The following is a 14,404-nucleotide window of genomic DNA, read 5'->3' as shown; positions in this document are numbered from 1 at the left end:
TGGCCAAACTATATATTTCTTTATTCCGAGGTTTCGTAATAACATTTATTACATCTTCTGGGAATCTGTCAATTAATTAATATGATAAACTTATAAAACAATCTTAAATTTACTAAAAATAAAAAAAAAACCGTAAAAAGCTCTAGAAATGTAAAGACAGTTGTAACATTTCTCTTCATTACCAAGGATTATGACGTGCTGTAGTGTAACGAACATTTACCCTTCCACATCAATAAAACTAAAGATTACTCTTTATATTACAACACCGTTTACGAATGTCACCTAACACGAGTAATCAAGTGAATTGTCTCCATCAGGTGGTTCTGTTTACGGTCGGCTGAAGCAAGGACCCACTTAGATAATAATCACGCGACCACTTCAGCTCCCTTGTGGCACCCCAGTATCCATCTCAAATGTTGCCCTGAGGATTCCAGATTCCAGGCCATTTGTATTCCAAGTTGGGGGGACTGACTTAGAAGCCTGTAAACGCAACGGAAGGATGTCCTTGTCGTGGAAGAAAGAGGTAAATACATATTATATATATGTATGTATCTGTGTGTGTATATATATATATGTAATTATACATTGTATCGTGCTTCTTAATTATGTGCAAAAGGATCCACAGTAATATGCTTGATTAGCATAACCGAATATATTTGTAAACATATATGTATGTCAGTTCCTTGGAATTTTCAATTAGAAGCAACGTACACCATTCCAGCTTTTACTAATTATTATTCCAATAAGATAAAAAAATAAAAAAATAAAAACATGTCGATCCAGTGTGAATCCAGTGTGATCTTTCTCGCGGATGGGATGCGCTTTCCAGGTTAGAAAATTTTCTTTGATCGCATCTAAATAAATATTATCTCAAACGTTAAGATGAGTCTCGGTTCCAACCAAACATCTTTTAGCGTGACGACGTGAGTGGAAAGGTCAAGAAGTACGAAAAATAAAGAGCGAGGGAGATTCGTCTTTGATTAAATAATTATTTTCTGTCGCGTTTTCCAGGAAGGACTGTCCGACCCTCGCACTGGGTTGTAAACAGAATAATAGAATGAAAAAGGAACATCCTGTAAAATACATGAGATTTCGTTTGTGTGAATAGTCAATTTCGTTTACATGCTCAAAAGACAAATGGACTAAGATACCGTAAAAAACATTGAGAATACAGCTAAAGCAAGAAGGATATCGCAGGAGAACATAGAAGGCTATGGCAGGAGCATTTAGAAGAGGCCTATTTATTTGTAATTTTTCACCCTGATAAACATTATTTCAATTATATATTCCCTCCATTTATTTTCAACCTTATTATATGTATCATTTTTTTTTTCAACAGAAGCACGTAAGAGTACTTCTTGATATATTTGTTTCAATAACTGAATATAAAGGAAGGTTCAACCATCTAAAAAGAGTTTGTTTTACATTAATTATGTAATAAATTTTAGAAAAAGTGGGGTAATGACCAAAAGTAATTGGGAACCGCTGGTCTAGATCCTTCTGAAAAGTTCCTGCTTCAAGTCTTTATTAGATGAAGAAGAGCCTTTCTGGTGTGGGACACATTCCGGTTTGACTCGAAAAAACTCCTCACACAAAAGCCAAGTTTTAAATGGCGCCAAAGTTCTAAAGGGAAGTGGGACATTGCTTCACAAAGTCACTTTTCGATAGACAGTTCGATTTTAGTATACGCCTACAGCAAGAGAGATTACAATCTTAGTTTATGCCCATAGCAAGAGAGATTACAAGACAGTATTGGTATATGCCCACAGAAAGCGAGATTACAATCTTAGTATATGCCCACAGGAAGTGAGATTACAATCTTAGTAAACGCCCACAGCAAGTGAGATTACAGTCTTAGAATGTGCCCACAGCAAGATAGATTACAAGACAGTATTAGTATATGCCCACAGAAAGTGAGATTACAATCTTGGTACATGCCCACAGCAAGTAAGATTACAATCTTAGTAAACGCCCACAGAAAGTGAGACTACAGTCTTAGAATGTGCCCACAGCAAGATAGATTACAAGACAGTATTAGTATATGCCCACAGAAAGTGAGATTACAATCTTAGTACATGCCCACAGCAAGTGAGATTACAATCTTAGTAAACGCCCACAGAAAGTGAGACTACAGTCTTAGAATGTGCCCACAGCAAGACAGATTACAAGACAGTATTAGTATATGCCCACAGAAAGTGAGATTACAATCTTAGTGTATGCCCACAGCAAGTGAGATTACAATCTTAGTGTATGCCACAGCAAGTGAGATTACAACCTTAGTGTATGCCCACGGCAAAGGAGATTACAAGACAGTATTAGTATATGCCCACAGAAAGTGAAATTACAATCTTAGTATATGGCCACAGCAAGAGAGATTACAATCTTAGTATATGCCACAGCAAGTGAGATTAAAATATTAGCGTATGCCTACAGCAAGAGAGATTAACATAATAATAAATTAGTAATTAATTATTGCCCCCACGAAAGTGCGGATTACAATCTTAGTATCCCTTAAACGCCGACTGGACGTATTTTACGTCGACATTTTTAGTCTCTCGGTGCCGACTGGACGTATTTTACGTCGACATACAAAAGTTTTTTTAAAAATTCGCGGAAAATACTTTTAGGCCTACCAGCCGAAAACTCTTGAATCACGCGCCTTGGGGGATGCTGGGAGTTCACGGATCAAGGGTTGTTTGTTTTGTTTACAATCGTTACGCAGGCGCGCAAGCGCGAATTTCTTTCTTGCCGCACTAAAAAAGTATCTGTGACACATCTCTGAAATTATTTCGTCACTTGACATAATTTTTGTACCATTTTAAATTAGCCGTTACATAGAGTATTATATATGAAAATGTGCGCATTTTTATGTAGAATACAACAAAAAAATACTCATGATTGTAGCTTTTATCAGTTTTAAGATATTTTCATATAAATAACGATAAGTGCCAAAATTTCAACCTTCGGTCAACTTTGACTCTACCGAAAATGGTCGAAAAACGCAATTGTAAGCTAAAACTCTTATATTTTAGTAATATTCAATCATTTAACTTAATTTTGCAACTAATTGGAAGTGTCTAGCACAATATTTCGATTTATGGTGAATTTATGAAAAAACTTTTTCCTTACGTCCGCGCGGTAACTCTTCCGAAAATAATCATACATGCGATTGTGGTAATGTTTGCACATTTTATTTTAAATTAGCCGTTACATAAAGTTTTATATATGAAAATGTGTGCAATTTCATGCACAATACAACTAAAAACAACCCATGGTTGTAGCTTTTATCAATTTTGAAATATTTTCATATAAAAATGATGTGACAAATTTTCAACCTTCGGTCAATTTTGACTCTACCGAAATGGTCCGAAAAAACGCAATTGTAAGCTAAAAGCCTATATTCTAGTAATATTCAATCATTTACCTTCATTTTGCAACAAATTGGAAGTCTCTAGCACAATATTTCGATTTATGGTGAATTTATGAAAAAAATAAAATTTTCTTTACGTCCGCGCGGTAACTCTTCCGAAAAAATCATACGTGCGATTGTGGTAATGTTTGCACCATTTTAAATTAGCCGTTACATAACGTTTTATATATGAAAATGTGCGCAATTTCATGTATAATACAACAATAAATAGTGAAGGTTGTAGCTATTCTCATTTTCGAAATATTTGCATATAAATCACGATAAATAGAAAAAAAAACCACGTTCGGTCAAATTTGACTCTACCGAAATGGTCGAAAAACGCAATTGTAAGATAAAACTCTTACAGTCTAGTAATATTCAGTCATTTATCTTCATCGTGAAACAAATTCGAAGTCTCTAGCACAATATTTAAATTTATGGTGAATTTTTAAAAAAAACTTTCCTTCCCTCCGCCCGCGGATTCTCCGCCACAAATCTCCGAAATGCGTAAGTCCCATTCTCGGAATATTTGCTCCGTTTCATATTAGGCATTTCATAGAGTTTTATATATGAAAATGTGCGCAATTTCATGTAGAATAAAACGAAAAATATTTGAAAGTTGTAGCTTTTCTTATTTCCGAAATAATTGCATATAAAAAAAATATATATATAAAAAATTCGACATTCGGTCAACTTTAGCTCGTCAGATATGGTCGAAAACTGCATTTGTAAGCTAATATTCTTACAGTATAGTAATATTCAATCATTTGTCTTCATTCTGAAACATATTGGAAGTCTCTAGGACAATATTTAGATTTATGGTGAATTTTTGAAAAAAATATGTGTTTACGTAAGCGCGTTACGAATTCATGCATTATTTTGTGATAATATTTTCTCTGTGTTGCTTTTATCGTTTTACAATGTGTTATATATCAGAATGATCGCAATTTAGTGCACATTACAACGAAAAAAAAAGTAACTTGTTACCTTCAACCGTTTTGCGCACAGCGCGATTTGAATACAATTATATATGAAATTTCGTTTTTGCGCTATCATATATCGCATTATTTATATATGATAATGATAATTTTTTTCATTTCTGATGGTTGCATACTAAACTTCAAGCAATGACAAAAAAATAAAAAAAGGAGCCAAAAATGAACTCTTAATCTTGAAAACTAAGCGCGCTGTGATTTTTGAAAAAAATATTTTTTCTGCTTACGCGCTCACTCTCAAACCCCTCCGGCATACGGGAGTCATTTTTTATTTACCGCTCCGGCGTTTAAGGGGTATATGCCCACAGCAAGTGAGATTACAATCTTAGTATATGCCCACAGCAAGTAAGATTATAATCTTAGTATATGCCAACAGCAAGTGAGATTACAGTCTTAGCATATGCCCACAGCAAGAGAGATTAAAAGACAGCATTAGTACATGCCCACAGAAAGTGAGATTACAATCTTGGTATATGCCCACAGCAAGAGAGATTACAATACATTATTAACATATGCCCACAGCAAGTGAGATTACAATCTTAGTATATGCCCACAGCAAGAGAGATTACGAGACAGTATTAGTATATGCCCACAGAAAGTGAGATTACAATCTTACTATATGCCCACAGCAAGAGAGATTACAATACATTATTAATATATGCCCACAGCAAGTGAGGTTACAAGACAATATTAGTATATGCCCACAGACAGTGAGATTACAATCTTAGAATATACTTAAAATAAGAGAGATCATTGCCTTAGTATAAGCCAACAGGAAGTGAAATTACAACCTTATACATGCCCGCAGTAAGCAGTAAGAGAGATTACAATCCTAGCAAACGTCAACAGCAAGAGAGATTACAAGACTGCTACAGCAAGTGACTACCAACGTCAATCATAATGGCACTTGGAAGACGACTGCAACAACAGCACCTGCAAAACTGCTACCAGAACACCCGGTAGAGGTCAACTCAGTTCGTTTTAGGTCAATTTCCATTTAGGTCAATTTCCATTATCACTAACTTTTACTCTGGGGTATTGGCATTTTACACATCCAGAACGTCAGCTGCCAGAATCTCACTGTGGGTTTGGCGAACAAAATAATTAAAGACATTCACCAAGATATATTGCAGTATTACTAATCTTGTTGAGTCTCACATTCCCTCAAAGTCTATAAAATTACCCAAAAAAATGAATAAATTAAAGAAAAAGCTTTTTTCACATCATCTTGCTCCAAAACACTGTTCGACATTTATTTCTTATGTATATAGTCATATAAATACATAGGTGTAATACAAACGTATATACAAGTTTTTGTGTTGTTTCAAGCAGAGAGAGAGAGAGAGAGAGAGAGAGAGAGAGAGAGAGAGAGCGAGAGAGAATTAAAAAGACAATTTAGTGGCAACATATTAAGGTCTCCAGTGATCTTTCCACAAAGTTGCTGTCAGATACGAGAGTAGCAAATTGCTCTGGTTATTTCTGCAGACACAAACGTCCTTCCTTCTACAACTTTACGGAAAGTGGCAAATATTTTCCAAGACGATTTTATGACGCACATATTTTTGACACCCTAATTGGCTCCACCCCGAAGGAACTGCAATCCTCATCTCATCACTTTCCTCTGTCGTTTTCTTCACAAAGGAAGAGAAATGGAAAGAAAGGCGAGTTTCTTTTGTGCCTTTCCATAATGAAGAGTTTTCCTTTCCATTGCAATTTCTTCAACGGTAGAGGTAGATGGAACAGGGGACATTTAACCCTGAGAAAGCGAGAAAGAGAAGGGAGAAGGAAGGAAGGAAGGAAGAAAGGAGATTGGAAGACAATTCCAAAGTTTGGCAGTAGGGGGGAAAACGAGTCACCGAACAGTGCAACACAAAAATGACTGATTTCAAACGAGTCACTGAACAGTGCAATACAAAAATGACTGACTTCAAACCGATAAATGTAATAGATTTTTCCCTGCTGAAAAAAATTATTCAAGCAACAGTGTCTCGTTCTAATACGAAAACCGAGATGGGCGCGGGAGCCTAGATCATTATAGGCCACTGCACGAAAAGCTGTCAATGGATTTCGTTCGTAAGAGGAAAATAACCATCCTTTAAAGAAATACAGAAGAAGAAGAATAATACATCACTGAAGAAATTCTTTATCCATTCAATAAATTCACGAACAACATTTAGAGCTGTGTCACCCATACCAGAAAGAAAACATGATCTATCCCAAACACGCGGAATACACTTCTATTCGTTCAACGGAATGGGGAGGTGAGAGATTGTGTCATGAAAAAAAGAGAGAGAGAGAGAGAGAGAGAGAGAGAGAGAGAGAGAGAGAGATATTGTAAGCTGTCTCCAAACGGAGGAAATTCTTGACAGGAGGGAAGACAGCTAACATGTCTTGAGTCGCTGAGTGAAATTCAGAGGGTGTGGGAGAGTCTCTCGGGTCCTCCAGGGAATACTCCACCATTTCCAAATGGTTTGTTATGTTGGAGGAGGAGTTTGAGGAGAAGGTGGAGGTGGAGGTGGAGGAGGAGGAGGGGGAGGGGGAGGGGGAGGGGGTGAGATAAGGAAGGAAGGGGGAAGGGGTAGGCGGAAGGGGATGGCGATGGGGAGGAGGTGAGGAGGTGGAGGCGGAGGGGATGAAAGAAGGTGAAGGAGGGAAGGGTAAGAGAAGTGGAGGAGGGAAGGGGTGAGAAGAAGGTGGAGGGGGAGGGAGTGAGAAGAAGGTGAAGAAGAAGGTGGAAGGGGATGGCGATGGGGGAGGGGGTGAGGAGAAGGTGGAGGCGGAGGGGATGAAAAGAAGGTGGAGGAGGGAAGGGGGTGAGGAGAAGGTGGAGGGGGAGGGGTGAGAAGCTGAAGGGGGAGGGGCGAGGAGAATGGGGAGGGGATTGTAGAAGACGACAAGGACCCATTGTCATATTCTGGCGTACACAATAACGATTAAATCATTTCCAGTTTCGCTGAGTGGTGGGTAGGACCCTGGAATTCCATATTATACAGTTTATCTACAAACAGATTCCAGGGCCAGAATAATACACATATGGATGCACAAACTACACGAATCGAAATCCTAAATTAAAATATGATTAAAACACTTTAGGTATGGAACTGTAAGGAATGCAATACCCTCTTCATTTCCTGATTCCTTCACATTCTGGATACGATAGTAACAACAAAGCTTAAGATCCAAATGAAGAAGCAAATGAAGACATTCTGACGACCTACAAGATTCGAATCCCGCATCCGGAACATCCGAACATGGTAACGTTATCCACCTGACCACGAAGAAGGGTATATAAGTCTATAGCAGCTCATAGTTCCTCGTTGGACGAGTGGTTTTCGCGCTCGGCTACCAATCCGGTGGTCCGAAGTTCGATTCTCGCCCCGACCAACGTGGAATCAGGGGAATTATTTCTGGTGATAGAAATTCATTTCTCGATATAATGTGGTTCGGATCCCACAATAAACTGTAGTTCCCGTTGCTAGGTGACCAATTGGTTCCTAGCCACGTAAAAATAGGTATCTAATCCTTCAGGCCAGCCCTAGGAGAGCTGTTAATCAGCTCAGTGGTCTGGTAAAACTAAGATATACTTACTTATACCGGCTCATACGAACGCAGATCAGAGCTGGAACAGACCCACCCTCATCCTTCTGTTGTCTTTTACTATACTCTGTTTTTTTCCATCTGTCCATTCGCCTGTGGTGGTCGCGCATGGTAACACTGCGTCCCGGGCTTTTAAATAGTTACGGTATGTGTAAGTTTTAGGTAAATAAAAGGATATCTGGGTGTACATTTGCAACTGAAAAGTGTTTTAATAATTTACTGTATGTGAATTACACCGTTAATATTCGAAATAGGATATTATTTAAAGCCCGGGACGCATTGTTACCATGCGCAAACACCACAGGCGGATGGACAGATGGAAAAAAACGGAGTATAGATAAGTTTGCATCCTCAAGAACAGAACCTCACCCTTCCAAAAAGAAGCCGCTAGCCCCATACAATTTTTCACCTTGCAAATAATCAGTCTATCCTGCACAAAAAAAGCGAGACCTAATGGTTTATGCATCGAGACAAGGAAAATATTTTGTAAACATCAACACACACACACACACACAATATTTTTTGTATAGGGGGGGGACCAAAAAAAAAAAATATATAATTTATGTATATGTTATATATACATAATTTATATAATATATATATATATATAATATATATATGTAGTGGTGTGTGCGTCGTATGTCATGTATATATAATGGATACAGAGAGAGATAAAAAAAAATAGAAATCGGCAATCTGGCAGCACAGCACTCCAGCAGGAAAGCAGGCAGCAGAGAGTGAGAAAACCACTTGTTTCCCCATTTCCATCTCCTGATTTCCAATAAGCGACATGAAAGACCCAATACTGCCTCTCGTGCGAAGCAAAGAACAAGGAGCCAGAAATGCATATCTTTCCATTTGCATTGTTTATTCCGTGACTTCTTCAGGATGACGGCATTTCTCCATTCTTGCGTTCTGATTTCAAAGAATAAAGATAAGATCTCTCCATTGTTCTTATTTTATTTCGAGGATAAAGATAATCGACTCGACTCACCTTCCATGACCTCATCATGTTGTAGATACTTCTTATCTCATCGCAGAAACGAGAAAGACAGATTTAATTACGTCGAGTTAAGCAAGCACGAGTATGATAAATAGTAGTAGCAGTAATAGCAGTAGCAGCAGTATGTAAAAAGAGGCTTTAATTCTATATAAAATCACCCACAAAAAAAAACATGAATATCGATAAGCAAGCTTCCACGAACAGATTGCCCTTTAAACGAAAAAAAGAAACATCAAACCAAGAAAGCAAAATCCCAACATTGCCCATTAAAATAAATATTAAACAATGATTATATGTATGACATAAAATCATACAAATCGCATTACACGAAAACACGAAAACTTCAACGCGAAACCCTTGATTTGAGTGAAGCTTTCATTTATTTGGAATATAATCCTCTTGACCACATGTATCGAAAGTGACTTGCTTGGATAATCGGGTTCACCCAATTCGGAAAAGTCCAAAAGTCCTTCAGAGCTCAGCCAGATTAATGGGACGGACGAAAGTAATCAAATTGATGCGGATGATCAAATGCTCCCCACTTAATGAAGATGACTGCTTATACTGTCCAATCACTGGGTAGTACTTAACGCAGGCAGATCACTGAGGATTACGAAAGATGGAGTATTATTGCTACTATAATAGTCTTCATATTCAACCAAGTCCCGTTACGGATGGAAGAGGAGGGGTGACCGTAGAATTAACAGACATTGGTAGGATTCTTTTTAAATAAAAAAAAAAATAGATTAAAAATGTATGCTATGAAGACTCTTCACAATAAGTAGTCAGGATAGAAAGTGAGTCTCAAAGTTGAAATAAAAGCAATCACTTACCAAGATATATATATATATATATATATATATATAGATATATATATATATATATATATATATATATTTTTTTTTTTTTTTTTTTTTTTTTTCTGACTCACATCGGGACCGAACTACGGTCTTTTAAGTGAAAGAGTGGTACTCTCACTTGAAAGACCTGGGTTCGGCCGATGTGGGTAAGAAATATACTTATATACATATACATATATATATATATATATATATATACATATATATATATATATATATATATATATATATATATATATATATATAATATACATATATATACACATACAGACGCGCGTGAGAAAAAGCACTTCAAGAACTAAACGAGTGAGCCGGCAAATGAAATGATTTAATTACCCAGGTTGATTCACTGAAATGATAGAACCGATAAGGAGCATGTTGGCCCCAAGTTTTATATTAATCTGTGGGAGTCTCGGCCTCGTGGGATAACTGCTCTGAAACAGCCATTCAGACATATTTACTTCTATCCTATGGAATTTTCTACTTTCTCTGTACTTCAAGAAGCATTCATATCATAGGTCTTTAGAAATGGCAGGGTGCGATGAATGACCTTGTAGGTTTATACAAATCATAAATTGCCAGTTTCACTGGATGACTGAAACAGCAATCGAAACGAGTTAATTAAATACATAAAATACTAAACGGATACAATCCAACGCCATGGTCTAATTAACTACAGAATTCTCAAGAGAATTAACATGATCAGTTTCAAGGTGGAACCTATACACGACTGTGTATCACTTCACCACAAAATAAAATATGTTTTTGGAAATGATACATCTCAAAAAGCGTCATACCACCAACAAATAAGTTATTGTAACTTTGCTCACACCTTCCGGGACAAGAAACAGGAAACGCTTGTTTTCGTTTTCTCCTCACCAAAGCGACTTTTTTTTCCAGTCAAATCAACATACCAAGGCTAACGAAAGGTAATCCAACGTTTAGCTTCTTTATTCAACAAATAAATTTGTAACCAACGGTATTTCTTAGTACTCCGGAACATTTCTGCACAGTCTCTCTCTCTCTCTCTCTCTCTCTCTCTCTCTCTCTCTCTCTCTCTCTCTCTCTCTCTCTCTCTCTTCTCTCTCTCTCTCTCTCTCTCTCTCTCGTTCTGCAAGGGCTCCTTCGTGGAATTCTCAGCTACCAAGAGCCTCATTTTCCGTCTTTGGAATACTCTCATTAGTTACCACACGTATACTACTACTACTACTACTACTACTACTATAACTACTCCCACTAGTACAAGTACTACTATTGTTATTACTACTACTGCTGCTGCTACTTCTACAGTAAAGTTAAAGGTTATTCCCGCTAGGACAGTAACATATTATCCAACGCATCCTGAATCGTACTTTTACTACAGCTACCAACACTTGTTTCTCCTTCAAAGGTAGGAACACATGAGAGGATTTCTGAAAACCCTGTAGAGCGTAATAATAACCAGAATTAATTACTACGTACAATACCAGACACCTGGAGATAATAATGATCGACAAAGCTGCGAATGACGTTGAAGGGTAATTCAAACGCTTATTCCATCCGTTAAGAAGTAATAAACGACCGTGTTCACACATTATAAAAGTAAAAGAGTAAAAAACAATACAGCCACACTACTATGAAATTCAGGGCCTCTTTAACACGGTTTTTTGGATTTTGCTCCTTATCAAAGCATCGGATGTAGCTGAAAGTTGACATATGTATATTTTACAACTACACACAAATTTTGTCAGCATTATCAATGACCTAAACCCGATAGTTTTAATTTTTATAGAGTAGAAATTATCTAGCCGACGCCTTGGCCAATGATTGCGAGCCAAGAGTCGAAAAACATTCATTACGTAAGCAAGGTAAACATCGTTTTACGAAATGTTGCCCCGCCCATCCACCAGACAGAAACCCATTCACCTTATTCCATCGGCTCTGAAACCCATAGTAGTCAAGAATGGCTAACAGGATTTGGAATTGTCCCCGTGGTTGCAAAACTGCATTTGTCTTACGACTTGCAACTTTATACAGTCAAGAGAAAGCCCGTGGCCATACTTATTATAGCCTGAATAGGTAATTATTCAGTTTCTAGTTTAAATCCAATGTTTATGGTCTGATTTGTATTTAGCGTAACGTGATTATAATACTTGTAATGTCAATCAGGATTTTGAACATTTCCATTAACTATTCACTATGCCACCAAGAGAGAGAGAGAAAGAGAGATTGTATGTAAACAGTCTTTATATAACTATTTTTGTTAAAATAAGATTTTTATCCAAAGTAAATACAAGCTTATGTGTGCTAAAATCTACAGCAGACCAACGGATCATCCGATATGATATAAAGACTTTATGAATGGCGGAACGATACATAGATGTGGGTGGGGTATCTCTGCTAGCGTAGTAATACTACTGTAGCAGTAGTGCCGCAAAATTAGTAATAGCAGCAATATACATGAATTAAACATTTAGGCCAACTGCTGGGATCCCTGAGGATCATTTAGCACTTCTTACAACTACTCGAGAAATGAGTTTATATAGCCAGAAGTTAGATTTTCTAATACAACAATGTCCATGATAGCCTTCATTGTTATCCTGAATTATAATGAGGCCAAAGTGGGTGGAGCCTCATGAAGTCATCATTCTGACGATAATTATTGGTGAAGGTTTAAAGCCAAAATACGGTACCGTCTATTTTTTTTTGTAAATAGGTAGATAGCCGATAAATAAAAATTGCTTGACATTGGATACAGCAGTTATCAAATCAAGCTTGTCTACTATCTCTTTGAAAATTACCAACTATTCCCTACATCTTGCCAATCTGATTGTGACTTATAAAATAGATTATAATTTCTTAGGACACTTATTTTGGGAGTTAGACTAATAATCGAAGTGTTTTTGTATGTATTAACATATTTTGTTGGTTTGTTCATTATGACAATTATCAATGGAGAGGATTCAGAGTTCACAATTGTGTACTTCTTTGCTTGTATTTAAATTTTTGTCATTGTTGCCAGAGGTATAGCCTTCGTTACGTATAGCCAATCATCCATCGAGAAAGAGGGAAGAAATGCTGTCATAAGTTACGTAAGAGTGCGTTCGAAACCTTATCTCTGAGTAAGTTGGCCCGTCTTCAAAAAAAACACTTAAAAAGTACCAAATTTATTCAACCTACGTAATGCAGAACACAGTCAAAATTTATGTGTAGATATAATGTGTATTCTGAATAAGCGTTATATCTCTGAAATGCATAGATAAAAAGTTATTGCCAAAAACCCGTGTTACAGAAGCCCTGAATCTCATAGTAGGACGCAAACAGAACGCTTCAGAATCCAGGAGGTTGGACGTACTGACGTCCAGGTAAATGACTATTTAGACATTCGGTCCAACTCCAGTGGGAGCTTTATTTCAAGCGTCGTGGACACAATATCATTAATCACACTCACGACCTAAATTCACCACAGAGCAATGACGAATACTGTGGGGGGGAGGGGGGGGGGCGACTATGCCATCATGTACTAAGTTCTAATGAGCTGCCGGAGTATATGATTTATGATGGTTTTATGATTCTGCTTTAATGGTTCCATTACATCTATGCCTGTATTTACTTCCATTTCAATGACTCAATCAAGAAACGCTGGGTGAAGGTCTAAAATGGCATTTATCTCAGCAGAAAAACCCTATTACCCAATTTTAGGACTTACCTGCCGGAATTTCTTGTAAAAAACTTTGGACACGTAATATATATATATATATTATATATATATATTATAATATATATTCTTATATATATATATATACGTATATACATATATATACATATATATACTTATTATATAAATATATTATATATTTATAATATATGGTATATTATATATATAATATACAATATATAAATATATATACATTTATATATGCGTAGTATATATATATAATATATATATATATATAAACATATATACATTATATTATACCAAATATATAAATATATATATATATTTATACATATGTATATACATATATAACTATACATATATATATATATACATTTATATATGTGTAGTATATATATATATATACAGATATATATATATATATATATCTATATATATATATATAGATATATATATATATGCATAAATAGTAAAGTGAGCTCAGGCTCTCTTGGCAGTGCCACCCTGAATTTGGCGGGGGGAAGGATGCAGCCGCTGTCTGGGTAATGGCTATCTTTTCGACAAGCCAGGGTCCAGTCAGTGAACTGTTCTACCTCACTGATAACTCCCAATCACTTATCTACCAGCAAGTGCAAAGAAATGCCCTCTCTAACCATCACCTCTGCAGCAATGAGCAGAAATATTCTAGCATTGTTACGGCACGGGAAGTGACATATTCTGGTCTGAAGGAACTCTTGTCGTCAGAAACAGCTCCCACAATAAATTAGCAACTTGAAAACACTTGAGCACTATAACAAATCGATATGCCTCCTCTTCCTAGCCCCATTTAGGCAACTTCTTTTTCATTTACAAACTCATTCCCATACTCACGCAGGTAACAGG

At 36.6% G+C, this 14,404-nt stretch overlaps 1 protein-coding gene across 1 annotated transcript in view; it reads right to left on the bottom strand.

Annotated features, from left to right (window-relative positions):
• Positions 1–6,878: 6,878 nt before the first annotated feature.
• LOC135197671 (uncharacterized) overlaps positions 6,879–14,404 on the bottom strand; it is a 27,738-nt gene continuing 20,212 nt past the window's right edge. Inside the window, exon 3 of the mRNA XM_064224684.1 lies at positions 6,879–7,318. Coding sequence (XP_064080754.1) covers positions 6,879–7,318 — 440 coding nt within the window. The remainder of the gene's footprint in view (positions 7,319–14,404) is intronic.

Source organism: Macrobrachium nipponense, chromosome 21 (assembly GCF_015104395.2).
Source record: "Macrobrachium nipponense isolate FS-2020 chromosome 21, ASM1510439v2, whole genome shotgun sequence".
Lineage (NCBI taxonomy): Eukaryota > Metazoa > Arthropoda > Malacostraca > Decapoda > Palaemonidae > Macrobrachium > Macrobrachium nipponense.
This window is presented reverse-complemented; position numbering and strand designations above follow the sequence as displayed.